Consider the following 19,429-nt stretch of genomic DNA (forward strand, 5'->3'; position numbering starts at 1 on the left):
CCATAAAAAAGAAGGGAATCTTTTCATTTGTGACAACATGGGTGTATCCTGAGGGTGTTATGCTAAGTGAAATAAGTCATAAGAGAAAAACAAATACTATATGATCTTTATATGTGGAAACAAAACAAAACAAAACAACACTACTCATAGAGAACTGATAGGTGGTTGCCAGAGGCAGAGGGTAGAGGGGTGGACAAAATGGTTGAAGGTGGTCAAAAGCTACAAATTTCCAGTTACAAAATAAATAAGTCCTGAGGATATAATGTACAGCATGATGTCTATAGTTAATAGTATTGTATTGTATATTTGAAATTGGCTATGTTGTACTATAAATTTGAAAGAGTCAATCTTAAAAGTTCTCATCACAAGAGAAAAAATTCATAACTAGACTTATTGTGGTGATCATTCCTCAATATACACAAATATCAAATCATCATGTTGTGCACTTGAAACTAATAAAACACTATACCTCAAATATATCTCAATACTAAGTAAGTAAATACAAAGATAGATATCATACAAAGTATCTCCTCTGACCACAACAGGACGAATTTAGAAGTAAATGAATAACAGAAGGAAAACTGGCAAATTCACAAATTTCTGGAAATTAAAGATCACTCTCTTAAACAACCAGTGGATCAAAGAAGACATCACAAAGGAACTGTAATTCTTAGCATCTCTGTACCCTGAGCATAGCTTCTTTTCATTGTTCTCTTCTCTCAACTTTTTCTTTTTTGTTTCTGATTGAAGGAAATTTCCAATATAGCTGTGCATAAAGACTCTATGAGTTAGAAGATTTTCCTCCTCACAAGGCTGGCCAACCTATGGCCATTGAGGAACATCCTGTCCTATATTTTGTGAAGTAGAAACTGAATAGGATACAATTATTGTTACCCTTGTCAAAGAAAAGTGGTAGATTTTCTAAAGGATTTGAAGAAATAAAGTCAGCATTCCAAAACATGCTAATACCTAAGGGGCCCAGCACCATTTGGAAATAAACCAGCTGACATAAGTAAGCTTCCCAGATAACTGAACATCGCCACTGCCAGTACAATTATTACATTTTAGTGAAATAGAGAGATGATCTCAGTGCCTGTGATGTTTGTAGGGTGAGAGGCCCCTTCAATCAGTAGCCTCACACTCCTCCACTTTGCTAAAATTTGGCCTGTCTCTTATAGTCTGTTCCCTCTTTTTCTGTTAGGGTCACCTCTCTCTAGCAGTACCTTACCTCCCTACTCCAATCTACTCCTATTCTACTATAGCATAGAAACCAGATGACCATACTTTGTGAATTGTGTCCCAAAGAAAAGCCTAGTGAAATTCTGGGACATGTTTCTCAGTTGTCCCCCTGCTATTGCTTTGGGGGGGGGGGGGGGTCTGATGCTTCTTAAAATCTTTTCTTCCTTGGTATGGCTGCATAGGCAAAACATATTTTTTCATTCACTCATTCAACAAACAATCATTATGTGCCTCAATGCTCCATTTACTATCCCAGCTACTGGACATACAGTAGCATATAGAGTAGACACCAGTCCTTGCATACGTAAAGTTTAAAATCTAGTCAGGCAAAGGGATATTGTGAAGAGAGCTTCAAAAAGCACTGTGAGAGCATGAAAGAGGGGAATTAATCTACACACATAACTCAGAATTCAAATGTCAAAAAGAAAAAAAAAACCTGCATTTCGAAAGGACCACTTTGCAGCCAGGAAACCATAATAGTCCTATTAGAGACATGAGTCAGAGGCTCTTGAGGGAATGAGTTGTTTCTGGCAGCAGCGGCCTGTTCTGGAAGGAGGTCTGGTCCCATACACAGCCTCATTCTCTGGGGCCCTAACAAGAGACCTGCCCCCAACCCCTTCACACCCTTCCCGTCTATCACCTCAGCTGCTATTCAAACAATCTGCACAAGCCATTGAGTTACTGGGGAAGGATGTGAGTAGAGGAGGTCTTGGGATTGGCATCCACAGCTGGCAGGAGAAAGATGCCCTGGCCATGGCTTCTTCTCCAGGGAGTTGTAGGAGTCAGCCTGGGAACCTTGCTTTCGAGAATAAATAACATGGGGAAATGTGGAGCCCTCTCAGAACAGTGTCAAATTTGAAGAGACAGCTAAGAAAGAGAAAGGTGACTATTTCCAGGAGATGGGCATTATGGTCGCTGGTAGAAACATCAAGTTCGCGATTTAGTTTAGGAAAATCTGAACCAGTATTTTCTATTCTTCTTTCTCTACAGTTCTAAATTTCGTGCCAGCAAAGTGAAAAGCCCCCCTCTCCCCACCCTGCACTTCCCCAAACCTCCCAGTTTGTGTTTGCTTGTGAAAAGAATATAAGCAGTTGGCTGGCTGTCTTTAATGACTCTTGACAATAAGCAGGGCAATGGGCTAAATTATTTAAGAGTGAAAAAAAAAAATCTGGAAAAACATTTAACAAGCTAACTGGTGGTTTCTGATGTGTTCCAAAATGAGAGGTATTAAAAAGAAAGGCCTCTCTGCTTCCCATTCAAGCAGGAACTTGAGATATCAAGTCCCAAACCAGGGCCCCTGGAACAGTAAGATGAGGTCACAGCTGACCACATGGGTGGACTTTATCCAAGAAAACTCTTTGAAGGTATCCCTTCTGGTGACTGAACAGATTGTCCTCTGAGGTTGAAGCAAACACAGATAAAAAAACACTTGGGAAAAGCCATTGCACATGGCACAGGGATGATAAAATGCCTGCTGGTTTCAGCTACTGACTGCAGGTTTCATGCCATTTCTCCTCAACTCATTCCTATGCTTACCAGAACCTTCCATTGTGAAGAAAAGTCTGATGTGTATCAAATGGGTCTGCTTATCATGAAAATGAAGACTCCTTCTACTTCATAAGAACCCAGGTGTTGAAAATGTACATATAATCAAAGACTCCCAGCTCTCCATCCATCCAAATAATCTCCCTAAAAGGTCTCATTTACTACCCAATGCTCAGAAGCCTCCCCCACCCACACATCAGATATAATACTTTATAAATAGCCTTGCTGACATGAGCCTTTTCTGGACATAGTGCTCTGTTCACTGGAGGCCAGCTTCACACGCTCCTTCAACACGTATCTTATTGACCTCCACAGACTATCTACTCTGCTGGGTGGACCTGCTCATCCTACTTACATCTCAAGGTGAACTTGAGTGCTGTCTTTTTCAGGCAGCCCTCTCTCCCACAGTTGATAAACATTTGATTTCTACCCCATTTTTCATAGATCTCTTTGCTGCAGGGAGTCCCAAATGACACCAAGTTTGTGGTGTCTGATCTAACAACCTGTAGAAAACTATTTGCTTGAAACCTTCCCTTTGCTCCAAGGTAAAGAGAAAGGGAGGGTATTCTCTACCAAACTTTTCACTCATGGCCAGTCTTCTCACACCTCCTAGAACCTGTGGACCTAAGAGAACATTAAACAATCTAGATCATAGGTGTCAGCAATCTAGCAAATTGCTGATTCTACCACCAAAAGAGGTGGTCTGTGAGTTCCTCCCTCACCTATCTTCCCTGGCCCTGCCTTTGAAAAGTTTCCACAAAATGGTGATAATATGTCCAGCTTTCCTTGTGGGTCTCTTCCATGAGGGCTTCTACCTTTGGTAGTCCCTTTGACCCAACATATACCCACCCCCGTACACTCTTCTACTTCCCAACTTTTGCCCTTGTTCTCCTGGTACTTAGAACACCTTTGCCTTCCTTTCCAATCTGGTAGACATCTCCCCAGCCTTCTCAAGTTGGTTCAAATGTAACTCCTTTCTTCACTTTCCATTTACTGAACTTCTGGACAATATGAATTACTCTCTCTTCCCTTATTCCCAAGGTATATGATTCTTCACTCTATTTTAGAACTTAACAGTTGTATATAGTAAACTATTTATACAGATTTACCTCCCAGCTCCTGGAGGGGAAGAATCGTCTTATTTAATTATTATATCCCCAGTTCCTAACCTTATGCCAATCACATAGATGTTCCATTAACATGTGGGATTAAATGTGAATGCCTGGAGGTCCTTGAAATGGACCCAGGTGCTACACTGTCCCCCACGGGGAGAAGCCCAGCCCAGGGCAATATTCTGCTGTTTCTGATGCTGGCTAGTGACCCCTCCAGCTCTGCCATATCAGCAAACTATTTCTTCTTATCGCAGCTCTGACACTCGCTTCTGGTTACGTTTCCTCTGCAGACCTACAGCCGGCCCACTTCTCCAGCTTTATTTTTGTGAACTCTCTCTGCACAAGCCAAGTGCTTGCCTGCCACCTCTGAGTCTCAGTTTCCTTATCTGATCAACCTGCTTGTAGCACAGCTGCATGGAGGAAAAAAAAAATGTATATGTAAAAAGTGTTTTGAACTCAAATATCAAACGATAATGTAAACAAAAGAAATTCTTAAGTGCATATTTTACAGTAAAGTGTATTTCTAATCGAAAATAGTCATGATACAAAAATAAATCACAGAATATGAATTCAAAGGAGACTGAAATATATCTATGAGTGACTAAATCGATCAAGAAAATTGTGACAATACAAGTATGATGGAAAAAATACACTGGACTGAAAAGTTACTGAATGTTACCAATTGTCAGAAGAAAAAACAAAAGCTCTTCTCCTTTATTCCATGTTTAGACACCTATTATAATCTCCCCATAGATACCTCAAATCTAGTGTGCTCAAAACTGAACTCAGAATCTCTTTTCCAAACACCCCCAAACTAACTTGTTTCTATTTTTATATTCCTCCTCTTGGCCAGTACCACTACTCTCCATCAGTCTCTCAAGCCTGGGAGACTCATCCTAACTCCTTTCCAGCCCTATTTCATCTGCCCACCCTTCATCTAAGCCAATCCAAGTCCTATGGAGTCTGTCCTAAAATAGTTTGTGTTCTTTCTCTCCTCTTATACAAATTCATTGCCCCTACTTTCGGGCCCTTGCAATTTGTTGCCTGCTCTGCTTCAGTTGTGTCCCATTAGATCTTCTGTCTACAATTCATCCTCTATAATGCTACTAGAGAGAGCTTTCAAAGATATTAACCTTATGTGCCACTTAAAAATATTCTGTGGCTCCTCATAATTCAGATTAAAGATGGAATTCCTTAATATGTCATTCAAATTTTTTTATGGTTTAGCCCCTATTTATCTTTCAAATTATACTTCTGTGCTCCTTTACATATCTTCTAATAGAGAAAACCTTCTCAGACTTTCTCAAGGTGAGCTTCCTCCTATATGCACCATAACAGTGTGTGCTCACTTTAATTAGAGCACCTGTCTCTCATTAGGTATCTTCCCTGCCAGACTGTACATTCTTTGCTTGTCACCTAAAATTTTTACATGAAGATATTAAAGTGGAATTCTCATTGCCTCCTCATCCAGGCAGGCAGCCCATGAGTGGAACATTAAAAAGTAGACGAGAACAGGAATGGGAACGGAGGAATGAAGAAGAGGTTAGTCCTGACTTTGAAGGGAGAAAAGAAGAGAGCCTTGGCCTCTGTTGTTGGATAAAAAAAAGTAAAATACCATACCCAGCATAAGCTTGACCACATGACCGCGGCAAGGATCAAGGAATTTAACCCTTCATATGAGTCATCTTAAAACAAAACAGACAGCAAGACTCCCCATCAGGACCTTTGGGAAAGGCAACTGACCAGACAAGCTTTTGCCTGATGGAAATGGACTAATCCCACAATACGAATGTTTTACTGTGAATTATGTCTTGACCACATGCCAACAGGTGATTGCATTTAAAGAACTACAGCATTTTTTTTGAGTTCTTAAAATGTTCTCATCACTGAAATCTCCAGGGGCAGCTAAACATTTCAAAATCAACACACTGGCCCAAACAGAGTAAGAACAGATCACAAAAACAATAATGCTTGGTAAACTAAACCAGTTAAATTTAGGTCTCCATGTTCCTCTCTCCACACAAACATCCTCATCATTGGTCTCAACATGTAATGAAGCCCAAGTTTATACCATAAAAAATAGAACATAATAAAATTCTACTTCTTTAGGAAAGAGACTTATACAAATAAAATTAGGATTTTATCCACTTAGTCAATGCATTCTCAACCAAACTTTCTGCCCTAAAAGCATCAATATTTATAAAGATCATAATACAAACTATAGTTCTGGCGTTACTGTTGACTCTGCTGCTTGTAGTTTTAGATAGATCTCTTTTTGTGACTGATATGTCCTTCTTTACCAAAATGGGGTATAAAAGAGGGCTTTTTTAATATTCAAATTAAATAATTGTGCATCCCACTCCTGTATTGTGAAAAAGTATGCCTACCTCTTCCTGGTGTCTCACCTCCCAGCCAAGGGAAAAAAAAATCCAATGAGTCATTACTGTCTTCATGATGGAAGAAACTGGAAACCATGAGGAGTCCATCCACTGACGGGTGCCAGGATCTGTAGCAGTTGCTGCTGATGGAGTGTCTGTGGAAAGCAGGCGGTTTGATAGTGAGATGCGATACTTGGTTATTGCTGCAACAATGGTGACTTAGAATATCTGTGTTGGCCACCAATCCTCTGAGGAAAGAGACCTTGATACTAATGAACAGCTATGCCATGAGTCTGGCAGGAATTCTGCCAAGGTGGACTACAAAAGAGTAGAAAGATGGGTTAAGGTCAGCAGTACTCACTATACAATAAGGGTACACTTACTAGTTACCTGGCTCATTCTAAATAGTCATACACTGCTCTTTTTCAGAGGTTTGTCCACAGTGCCAAGGAGAATGTCATGTCTATCAGCACTCCTCATCATGCATTTTGCAGACTTGTGCCAATCTGGGAAATGTTTGTGGCTGAACCACCATGAGACACGTACACATTGGAGTATGCATTTAGACACCTTGATAGCAATTTGATGCAGCCATAATACTCAAGTACATAACTGTAGACTCAGCTCATTAAACAGCAGATGGAGCAGTTCAGGGGCTGTTGATTTGGGTGAACTGCATGAGCTACATTCTAGTGATGAAATAGGCTCAGGTTGACACATGAGATATTTTAAGGTTAAGTTTGCCAAGTGTAACCCAAATATTTATATGAGTCTTTTAAAATCTTTTAAAATTTTTATTTTCATAACTTATTGTTCTATTTCAATTATTACATATATTTTTCCTTTATTAGGTAAATTAGGGAATAATATTTGTATTACTGCTTCCATATCTGATATTGGCAAGGCAGTTTGTGTTTTCTGCAGATAATTCAGAAAAAAAAAGTTATTTAAAAACAACCATTTGAAGGTTCTGGAGAGCAATCAAAAGCAGTAGAAACTGGATTGGAGTCCATCTTTGAAAGAGAACTGAATTCAATAAAATTTGTGTTTATATAGGTTTTTGCCTGAGAATACTCCCCAGTCCACACAAGCCTAAAGCCACCACAGCATAAGCAAAAAGTCCCAGTCTTACTGATTTGAGGAATCAGAGTATGGAATTTGAAGAAAGGGTTAATGAATTAAATAAGGGGGTCAATAGAAATTATCCAATATAAAAAGAGCAAAAAAAGATTGAAAGAAGATAAACAAAACTTCAGGGACCTAGAAGACAATGTCAACAAGACTAATGTAATTAAAGTTCCCCAGAAGAAAAGAAAAGAACGAATAAGGAAGAAAAACTATTTGAAGAAATAATAGCCAAAGGTTTCCTAAATTTTTGTGAAAAACAGCATACAGATCCAAAAAGATCAGCAAACCCCCAACAATAAATACAAACACACTAGGTATATCCTAATCAAACAAGTGAAAACCAAAGATAAAAAGAAAATCTTGAAAGCATTTAGAGAAAAGAAACATACTGCTAAAAGAAGAACAATGGTATGGATGATGGTAGACTACTCATCAGAAACAAAGGAGGTAATAATAAGAATCTTACACAGATTCAATAAAAAAACTATGTAATCATCTAGCCACTGCAATAAGGCCAGTAAAAGGGGGCAAAAAGATTAAAAAAGAAGAAATGAAACAATCCCCAATCACAGACATCATAAATGTTAAGCTGGAAGTTGTTAGGAAGCTACAAAACTGTAAAACTAATAAGTGATTTTATCAAAATCACAGGATAAAAAGTCAATATTTAAAAATCTACTGTGTAGGATTTTTTTTTTATTGAAATGACTATTATTATGTTCTATTACTAGCAGCAAACAATTGAAAAACAAAATTTAAGAAAATTCAATTTACAATTGCATCAAAATCTATAAAATACTTAAGAATACCTTTAGCAAAAATGTGCAAAACCTCTGTACTCAAAAGCATAAAATACACTGAGATAAAAATTAAAGACCTAAATAAATGGAGAGATATGCCATGTTCATGGATTGGAAAACTCAGTATTGTTAAAATGTCAATTCTCAGGCGCCTGGGTGGCTCAGTTGGTTAAGGAACTGCCTTCAGCTCAGGTCATGATCCTGGAGTCCCTGGACCAAGTCCCACATCAGGCTCCCTGCTCAGCAGGGGGTCTGCTTCTCCCTCTGATCCTCTTTCCTCTCATGCTCTCTGTCTCTCATTCTCTCTCTCTCAAATAAATAAATAAATAAATAATCTTTAAAAAAAAAATGTCAATTCTCCACAAATTGATCTATAGATTCACAGCAATCCCAGTTACAATTCCTGCAGGTATTTTTATAGATACTGACAAGATAATTCTAAATGTATATGGAAAATGAAAAAAAAAACTAGTGTAATCAAAATAATCTTTAAAAAAAAAAAAGCACAAAGTTGGAAGACTTATACTACCTCATTTTAAGACTTACTATAAAGCTACAATAATCAAGACAATATAATAGCATAATGATAAATAATTGTCAATGGGACAACAGAGTCCAGAACTATACTTACACAATTAATTTACTTTCAACATGGACACCAAAGCAATGCAATGAGAACAAAGGAAAGCCTTTTCAATACATGTACTAAAACAATTAGGTATATGTATGAAGGAGAAGTGACCCTTAACTCCTATCTTATCATTCACAAAAATTAATTTGATATAGATCATAGACCTGACAATAAAAACTAAACCTGTAAAGCTTCTAGGAAGATCTAGGAGAGTATCTTCATGACCCTGCATATGAGGTTCTACAGCAGGTAAAAACTAAATTAAGGTGGTTTTTAAAAATTGGAAAGAAAAAAAACACCTTTGAGTATGTGTATTGCAGGAGGGACTTATGTGCTATGAAGGGGCAAGAAGAAACTCACTGGAGTGATAGAAATACTCTTTATCTTGATAAGGATTGTGTTACACATGTATATCCATTTGAAAATCCCATCACATTGTACACTTGAGATTCTACACTTCAATATATGTAATATTTACCTAATAAAATTATAAATGTATATTAAATTCTAGCTAATAAGTTTGCTTTTCACAACATTATGGTTGAGCAATTCTGAAGCTATTTTCTGTATATCCTAGGCATGAACAAATGAGTAATTATATATTATAGATACAGAGAGGAAGAAGACTAGAATGTGTCCTGCGGTGTTGGATGGAATTAGAAGTATCAGCATAAATTTATGGCTCTATACCCATACAGAGAGAGAGAGGAATTCATATATGTACATGCTTGTATATGCATGTGTGTGGATGTACACGCGTGCGTGTATGTGTGTATCAGCACTACCACCGAGAGGGCTTATAAGCGATGACTCAAATGTAACAAGAAGCATACCTAGTTGTCAGATCTTGGTTTATAAATACCACCCTTTACTAAAAAGCCAGGGATACTTGGAAAAAAGGCTGATTCCAGGCTTGAAGCAGTAAGAGTACAGGCTGATCCTGTAATACCTCATGCTGAAAATTAAGAAATGCTTAAAGAATAAGAGATCATACCAAAAGAACAAGGAGCCAGCTAGCTTGGAGGAGCCCCATTGGTCAAATCTAGGATCATTGATAAAATCAACTGTTGTTATTTAAATACAGTGGGTAAAAATTTGATTTGTATGACTTCCAATTAATTCTTACAAAATATATCTATGCCTTCAGGGGAGAGATCTGGCGGACACCGACTTATCCAAATGATCTTAGTCAGTATCACTAATATTGGGACAAATTGACACCATGTGCCTTCAGGTGTGATGCACTGAGAAGGACTTATCATGTTATCCCTGCCAAAAATGCATGGCCTGAAATTAATCATACCCAAACTGAGGGACATTCTACAAAACAGCTAGCTTGTTCTCTGAAAAAATGTCAAGGTTAAGTAAGACAAAGAAAACCTGAGGAACTATTTCAGATTGAAGGATACCAAAGAGACCTGACAACTTCTGCTCTATGTGATAACTGGATTGGATCCTGGACAGGAAGAAAATAGGGACAAAGGACATTCTTGAGACAAGAGATGGACTTTGGATATGAATTATAGCTTATAAGTGTTATACATATGTTACGCTTCCTGAATTCAATATCTTTATTTTCAGAAAAACCACATGAAATGATTTCGTAGTAAAAGGGCATGGTGTCTTAAGCTTACACTCAAATGTGTCAGAAAAAAAGATTTTATGTACATACACACATTGATATGGGAGCAAGAAAGAGAAAAGGGAAATGTTAAAGTCAGTGGCGCAAAATGGAAATGTGAAGGAATACCGGAGCTCCTTGTAATATTCTTGCAACTTTTCTCTAAGTTCGAAATTGCATCCAAATAAAAACCTACGACAAATCATTAAAATTATGTAACTATTTTGAAATATTAAGTGACCAACAAACTAGTGTTCTTTTATTAGAGAACTTGTAAATTATTTTATTAAAAATTATTTTCAAAAATAAAATTCTTTCGGGGTGCCTGGGTGGCTCAGTCAGTTGAGTGGCCGGCTCTTGGTTTTGGCTCAGGTCAGATCTCAGCGTCCTGGGATGGAGCCCCAGGTCAGGCACCATGCTCAGAACGGTTGAGGATTCTCTCTTCCTCTCCCTCTCCCTCTCCCCTTCTCCTCTTCTTTTGTGTGCGCATGCGCGCTCTGTCTCTCAAATAAATGAATATATCTTTTAAGAAAATAAATGAAATTCTTTCTTAAAAAGCTAAAATTAATGTATCTGAGTATATCAGGACAAACTTTAAGTCTTTATGTTAAGTATCTGAACATTAAAAATAATAAAAGTGAAATAATTATCCTTAGTACACATATTTTTAATCAATTTTTAGCTTTATCTGCCTATAAGACCCTGTCACTGGTATTTTTGTGAAGAATTTTTTCAAATATGCAACTATTATTTTTAATTTTCTCATAAATTTGCCTTCAGTGTTATTCATAGTTGAATTTTATGATTAATAAATTTGAAATTCATGACAGCTTCCACTGACCCCTTTCTTCTGACCATATTTTTATCCAAGAAACTCCTCTCTACAGGGGCTGCGCACTCTCCAGGCAGCTCTCAGCGAAGTCTGCTAAACAGAGCCTATTCTCAGATTTTAATTTTTAAAATTAAGATCTGTTCATATTTCAACCCACATATTTTTAGAGGTCCTTTTTTTTTTTTTTACCCCAGAGTATCTTCTTCAATGAACATTTTTTATAAGATAAAATTCATTTTAAAAGGTGTTTTCTAATGATTTTTCTAAACAGTTCATCAAACTGAGATATAAAATCACAGGTCTTCTCAATTTCAATCCAATTCAATATACACTTACCAAATCAAAATTCAAATCTTTTCTATTCACACATTGAGCTATTCCACCATTGGAGTTCTCATTAATTAAGGTGTTTTCTGCTTCCCTTGTTTTTGTACAGATAAATATCAATATCACCCTGTTTGCAAGCTTTGATTTTAATAATTAGTTTGCTATAAACTTGAAAAGCTGAAGATCTTGGTTGGTCCCTTATTGAATAATTTGATTAAATATTTCCAGCTGATTTTGGATAAAATGCAAACAAAATTTAGAGAAATTCTTCCCCATGGTTGACATTTAAGTTGATTTTCCAAGTAATTCTTTAAAAACTCAAACATTTATAAGACTCAACTGATGATGCATGACTAAGAGAAAATACATACTGCTAAGCTGAAGTTTCTGTTTTTTAATGTCAGTTTCACTGCACATACAAAATTTTAATTCAGTCCCTCTGTGTATATATAAAAATATTTGTAAAATTTAACCATTGTCAGTTTCTACTTCAATTGGTAAAATATTGAAATTTGTTTGAATGCAATTAGGAGTTGTGTATGCACAAAAATCAATTCCCGTTATATTTCTGCTCCACAGATGTCATAATGAGAACACAGTTTTTATCATGGTGCTATGCTCTGCCAAAACATATATTCATAATATCACCACAGCAACAAATAATTTCATCTTCAATGTTAAATTTTTTACTAAATTTATCACAGTATTCCCCATTATATCAGATGTTTTGCCTTCCACAGATAAACTTCTGAAAGCTTTACTTTGATTTCACAAGTTGTCAGATGGAAAAAGAATTGAGTCATTAGCTGGAATTAACTTGACTGATTTCCTATTTGAAGTATCTGATGACCCTGACAAAAAACCGGCATTATTTAACTGTTCATAACACTATTCTATTGCTAAGAGAGCCAACCCTTTAACATTGCTTTATAAATACACAAGAAATCCTGAAATTGAAAATGATTGAAATTAATTTAGAAGAACAGATATTTGATCTAAACGAAAAGCCACATTTCAAAAGAGTGATATGTAAACATACTTTTCTGCAACTGCACATGTTAAATTATTTTCTTTGGACACAATCCTCTTAAAACAACTTCTAACTCTGAAGTAGCTGCTATTGTTTCTTCAGCAGATGTGTGTCTCTGCTTTTCATGTGTTTAATGATGTCATTGAACCCCTGATGTCAACAAACATTTTGTGCAAGTTTTATATTCATCATCAACAAACTTGAGAAATGAACATTCAGGACCTTATTTTTCATGAAATATACTCTTTCAGCCTCTTGGGTTTTGTTTGTTTTGTTGTTACTTTTGGCTTTTAGCTTGTTGCTGCTGAAAGTACTTATTGCAAAATTTTTAAATAGAGTTACCAAGTAACAAATGTCAAAACCATGATAGCAAGAGCGTGTATACTATTTTCTGTATATCTGTCTGTGTCGGGGCTGTTCAGCCTTTACATCCAGCACATATCTTGCATAAACCTAACTTGTAATATCCTGTGTTTCCCGCTGATGGACAATCTCATGGCACATACCTGAGCACACCTGGCTGGTAGACAGTGACCAACAGAGGCAGCCTCTTGTCAAAGAGTAAAAGGAGTTAGCTCATGTGTGAAAGCATTTCCTTTTAACAGCTACCCCCTTGCATGCTATTCTTGAAAAGGAGGGGTTAACTACATTACATCTGGAAAGAGTTGGGAAAAGAGATATGAGTTTTCATTAGTTCTCTTTCAGATTAACCACATGTTAAAGCAAAAACTCTGTTCACTGCACTTGGATCTTACATGTGATCATGGCAGAAGCTAAAAGCAAGGGGGGGGTGGGCAGGGAGGAAGCACAAGGTGGAGAGCTACTCCATTAGCTTTCTATGCTGCATAACAAATTTTCCTCATCCACAAAACAAAAATAATAATAGATCTACTCATGAAGTTGCTGTAAGATATAAAGGAGTTAATACATATAAATATGCCTGGGTCAAGGAGACTGTTTTATCAGAATTAAGTGTTACTATTATAATTACTACTGCTTTCTAGGAAAAAAAAAAAAAAAACACCACCACTATGATTCCTTCAGTAATTCCTTGTTGTTGAAATTGTTAGAAACGAGCGTATTTTCCAGATCCTTCACTGACATGAATGCTCTCTTAGTGTTCTATTTGCCAGTTCCTGTCCCTGTATGGTTGTGTTTCTGCAGATAATATGTCTATTGCTGCAACCACAGCAATTGGCTTTTATGGGCAGCCATGTTATATATTTGTTGGTTCATATTAAACTTAAATCTAAAAATAAAAAGAAAGAAAGAAAACCCAAGTGTATTTCACACAAACTGTTATTAAGCCATAGTTTCTCCATTTCAAACTCAAACAGCTGGTTTTATGAAGTACATTCAGATTTTCCCGTCTATCCCCATTTTATCTAGTCTTTTTTTTTAAAGATTTTATTTATTTATTTATGTGACAGAGAGAGACAGAACGAGAGAGGGAACACAAGCAGGCGGAGTGGGAGAGGGAGAAGCAGGCTTCCTGCAGAGCAGGGAGCCCGATGCGATGCGGGGCTCGATCCCTGGGATCGTGACCTGAGCCAAAGTCAGATGCTTAACGACTGAGCCACCCAGGTGCCCCCATTTTATCTAGTCTTGTTAGTTTCAGTCCATAGCTCTATGTCTTTTGAGATCTTTCTGATCGTCTAAATTATTAGCTTTGGATTCTTTGTCATTAAGAATATAGGTTTGGATTCAAATAGTTCTAGGTTTAAATACCAGCTCTACCTTTCATTAATTATGTGGACTTGGGCAATTTCAAACTAAGTCTCCACTTTCTCATCTGTCAAATGGGAATAATAATAAATATTTGGTATCACAGGATCTTGAGATGACTAAATGACACAATAGCTGGTATATCTCTTAATATTTTATTGTAGAAATAAAATATTGCTATAATATGATAGTTATTATAACATTAACATTAAATATGTTATCATTTGTTATAATAATAAAATATTCTTATGGAAAATGATTCACCAGGATAAGAATGATCTCTGTGATATCCCAATAGAGACCTCCCTCTATGTAGGCATATGACTATTTAACAGCTGCAAATTGACCTATCAACAACCAATTTTAAATCCCTACCAATAAAAAATGAGATTACTTTGTTAAGACAGTAAACACAAATTTTGGCTGGTTTTTTATGCTCACCATCTTTATTTTTTTGGTGCATTATTTTTTGCGCCTTATTCCCATTTTATTTTTCAATTCTTTGTGTATGTCCAAATCAGTGTCTCCACCCCAGAAAGTAAGTTACCAGGCAGAAAACATGTCTTCAATTGAGCACCATAAATAAGCATAGAGGAGAGCATCATGGACACATGGGGATTCAGGAAGTATTTGATATGATGATTTTTCTGACAGCAGCAAACATTTACTGAATACCTTCAAAGCACCAGATAATTAATAATGATAGCCAATACTTCACGTTCTTACCATGTGCCAGGCAGGTCCTCAGTGCCCCACATGTAGAAGCCCATCTAATCCCATCCATAGTTGATACTACTATTATCTCATTTTACAAATGAGGAAACTGAGTCCCAGGAACGTTAAGTTCTTGCCCAAGTGGTAGAACTGGATCACAAAACCAGAGAGTATGGCACCACAGTCCATGTTTTTAACCACTAGCTATGCTGCAACTCAGCTTGCACGAGATACTACATGACTCATGCAGTAATCTAACCAGGCATCTCCACGACCCTGGAGGGAACATATTGGGAGAGAAATCTGCTGCCACAGAGAGTGAGCATAGGAGACACATTCTAAGATAACACATCCCAAGTGCAGCAAATGAACCAAATGCTCTTCTGTTCAAAAAAGCTGCCTATTTCAACCCCACACACAGAGTGGGCATTCCACACATGGGGAGGTAACAGTCAGTGCACAGCTTTGTTTGTGATGCCCTCTCCTGTCCTGGTGCCTTGTGAAGGTGCCCTAGGGTATCCTGCATTTTCCCTCTCTCTGAGCTCACTTTCTCTCTCTTCTGTGTTGCTTTCAAAGCACCCTACACCAAAATAAATCTCTCCCCTCTCTATCTCCGTCCGTCTCTGTCTGGGTGGACTTTGGGGGGGGGGGGATGGAGGGGTGGTGGGGAGGGTCACATTGGACCTTACACATTATGCCTGAATTCTGAACAAAGCACAGCTCTTCTCAGGGCATTTCTCCCTCACTGCACAGCCCCAAACACCCAACCCAGCTGTCTGTTCACTATTGTCCTGGCAACCCCTGCTTGGTTTATCTTTCCCTTGCCCTACTTTTTTTTTTTTTAACCCTTCCATTGTAGCTTTTCCCTTTGGAATACAAGGAGGGACAGAGGTGGAGGAGTGATAACCACTATTCGTCACATTCTCCATGGTGCTAGGTGACCAGCACTTCATGAGCAGCCACCCACCCCCAGATGCCACCCTGCCTAAGTGCCCCTTCCCTACAGGCATTTGGGCCAAGTCAGACTGAGACGCAGTCAGCTGGCCCTGTCCCCCTTTGCCTTTGCTCCATTTTCCTCTCCTGTGAGAGCTTTCACCACTAGCACGCAGCATCAGGCCCTGTTCCAACAACTGCACCTGGACGGTGCCCTTCTGCCAGTGAGCACGACTCCCTGGTGAATGCCAAAATCTTCCTTAAAAAGTCTACTGGGTAAGTCTGTTCCTTAAGATTCCAGTTCACATCCTTCTTATAGAACCACAGTAATGCTCTGGCATGTGCCAAATGCCCCCGTACTCACTACTTCATCTATACTCCTTCAGGGAAAAATACTATTCACACCGTTAGGATGTGTAAACAAAGACTCTAAAAGATTAGTAACCAGAGGCAGGAAGAAAGGACCATCTTCTTCAGTGTCTGATATACACCCCAGATCTACATGCATTATCTCCAGGTAAGTGTTCCCGGCTCTGTTTACTGATGCTCACCGCTATCAGGCAACTTGTCCTAGACCCTGGAGCTACTTGGCCACTCCAACTCCAAAGCCAGCATTCTTTCCACCAAACCAGAAAGAACAGTTACCCCAGATCTCTCAGGAATAAAATCGCTCCATCCATAGCTGATTTTTATTACTTCCACACTTACTTTCCATACTGATTACTTCCATGGCTGCCTTTTCTCATCACTATTTAGGAGGTAAAGACAATGTCTTGCTCATCTCTATAGTCAACTTTCTTTCTCTCATCTTGGAGTTTCTCAACAATATTTGCCTTATGGAGATGTTTTAAGACAGACAATGGTCTCATATCAGGAAAGCTTTCATTAAAACTCAGAATCAGGTTCATACATAAAGGGGATTAGAGATAGCTTGCCTGTTTTCCTAGGTGATCCACTTCTCATCTGACCCACCCAATCAGCACTATTAAAAACAAAACACGTATCTCCTCTTTTGTCCTTCCATGGGATTCAGTAATAGCGTCTATTATAGGAATTATCACAGTGTGTCAATATAATTTTTTCCTTGTCCTATTTCCCTACTAGAGTGGGAGTTCCTCAAGGACTGGAGACCATGTAATTCACCTCTGTGATGGATGAATGGTAGGAGCTGGATAAATGCTTCCTGAATCAATGAATGAACTGAAGATTGCACGAACTAAATTCTCCACTTGAAATAGGAAGTGGGGTAAGTTGATATTGGATATGAGGTCATCAGAGTCTAGATCTGTAGGATGCCAGCATTTAAAGGAACTTTAGAAGTGAAGCCCAACTCCTCCATTTTACCCAAGAAGCAGCCCAGGAAAATTGAGTGATGCTCAAAGTCACATACTTGGCCAGTGACCTGGATATAGACTTCAGGTCTCCCCAGTTCAGTGAGTCCCAACCCTCTGAGAATTTGAAACAAAAAGGAGGAAAGACAGAAATCTTCCAAAGGACCTTCCTTTCTCCTTCAGCCCAGGCTCCTCTAGAAGCCATTCCCAAGCTGCTGTCCTTTGAGGCTCTATGTGAGGAGTCTGAGCTGAGATGGATGAAGGAAACTACCTCCACTGATGTTCTGTTTCTTTTTCCCCCAACTATTCCTCCCACTTCCAGGGATTTACCTTCACACGAACGGTAGACAGTTGTATATTCAAGGGCCTTTCATCACAAAATTATTGAAATAGCAAAAATTTGACCCCAAATAAATGTCCAAAATAGGGCAACAGTTAAATAAGTCATGATGCCATTATACAATGACATAATACAGACTCATTGAAAAGTCATACTTTGATAATATAATGAATTCCTGCATGACATGAAAAAGTATTAGCTAACAGTTAATGAGTGCTTACCATAAATCAAGTACTAGCTAAGAGTTTGACATATACTCTCTAATTTAGTCCTGATAGCAATCTCTGAAGGAGGTACAACTGTTATCTCCATTTTACAAATGAGCATACTGAGGTTCACAGAGGTTAAGTAACTCATCCATGCCAACACAACAAGTAAAAGCAGAGCTAGAAATTTTAGAAAAATGATTAGAATGATAGGTTTTAAAGAATGGATGTACAACTTCATGCATCATATTATTTCAACCAACTACTTTATTAAAAGGAAACACCATCTAAGGTAGTTTTCTGAGGATGCTCAGTATTTTTCACGTGTTCTACAATGAGTAAATATTTCTCTTACTTGTCTTCTTCATTTATTTTAAGGTACAATAAAAGTTGGGTTTTTTTGTTTTTTGGTTGGTTTTTTTTTTTTTGTATTGCTCTCAGGGAAATGGCAATACATAATCAGAATTTGGGGGAGAGAAAAAGAAGGGGGATCCCTTAAAAAAAGCAAGGGGGAAAGTCAGAGAGTTTGAGCCCCCAAGGGACTTTCCCCCTTGCTGCCTACACCCTGCTCCCACCTCCTCCAAGCCCATTCCCCAAGCTCTAGCTCAGGTCCTGCCTTTATCAATGAGAGTCTTCCCAACTCAGGAAGGACCTAGAGGAGGGAGATAGCTGCTGCTTGCCTCATATTACCAACCACCCAAACACCTACCTTAGCCAGTTCATAATTTCCCCAGAAGCACTCTGAATGAGAAATGCTGAAGTCTCCTCTTCTATGCTGCATTTTTAATTGGAGAGTAAGAAACCAGCACCACCTCAGATCTCTTAACTCCAAGAACTCATTCAACCCCTGTACACAGAATTTCACATATTGCACAAGGGGTATGATGGAAGAGGCCAGGAAGGTCAGAGGTAGACACAAGAGTCCCTTGCCTATTTTCTTCACTGGGAAATATGTGTGAAACAACTATTTTGAGACAGTGGGAAACCAGCATCAGAGAACTGTAACCCCCGAGAGAAGGTAAACAAATAAAATGATTCTGATGATGACTTCTATGATATTTTTCTCTGAAGGCATTTACCAGACTCCAGGTCATGGAAGTGGAAAACAAGCAGAGCACAGTGTTCTTACTGAGTGGAAGAGATCTTTTCTGTGAAGTTTATGTAAGATGAGGTGGCTGAAATTTGCAGGGCATTGAAGACAGAGATATAGCTTTAGAACTCTGCACAGGGGTCTCTTTGAGTATTTGACTGAATACTAACTTTGTGCATGCACAGGGTAATACTACATGAGACCAATCAAAGAAAAATAGAAACTTCACTGATTAACAAGATTTTTTTTTTTCACTGAAGACCCCACAAAAGGCAGGCCATAGAGTTAGGGCCAGACTAATCCTAGAGTAAAGGTGCTCTATATTTGCCTTAACAAAACCTTAAAAACAAGCCTCAAAATGATGAAGTTGATCCTCAAGTAAATTAATTACATGACAGAACAAATCTATCTGCTCTTCCATTTAAGGAAGATAAAGAGATCCAGACA

The 19,429-nt window shown here is 38.1% G+C and overlaps 1 protein-coding gene across 2 annotated transcripts in view; it reads right to left on the minus strand.

Moving 5' to 3' along the window:
* Positions 1-18,735, minus strand: part of LOC118006555 (ran-binding protein 3-like) — a 263,048-nt gene extending 244,313 nt beyond the window's left edge. The window contains exon 1 of one of the 2 annotated variants that reach the window (XM_034999266.1): positions 18,602-18,735. In XM_034999266.1, coding sequence (XP_034855157.1) covers positions 18,602-18,673 — 72 coding nt within the window. In that variant the 5' untranslated portion in view covers positions 18,674-18,735. The remainder of the gene's footprint in view (positions 1-18,601) is intronic. The other variant, XM_034999264.1, reaches the window with a different exon arrangement.
* Between the last annotated feature and the right edge of the window lie 694 nt (positions 18,736-19,429).

This window comes from Mirounga leonina, unplaced genomic scaffold, assembly GCF_011800145.1.
Source record: "Mirounga leonina isolate KUSES-001 unplaced genomic scaffold, KU_Mleo_1.0 Mir_97, whole genome shotgun sequence".
NCBI classification, from domain to species: domain Eukaryota; kingdom Metazoa; phylum Chordata; class Mammalia; order Carnivora; family Phocidae; genus Mirounga; species Mirounga leonina.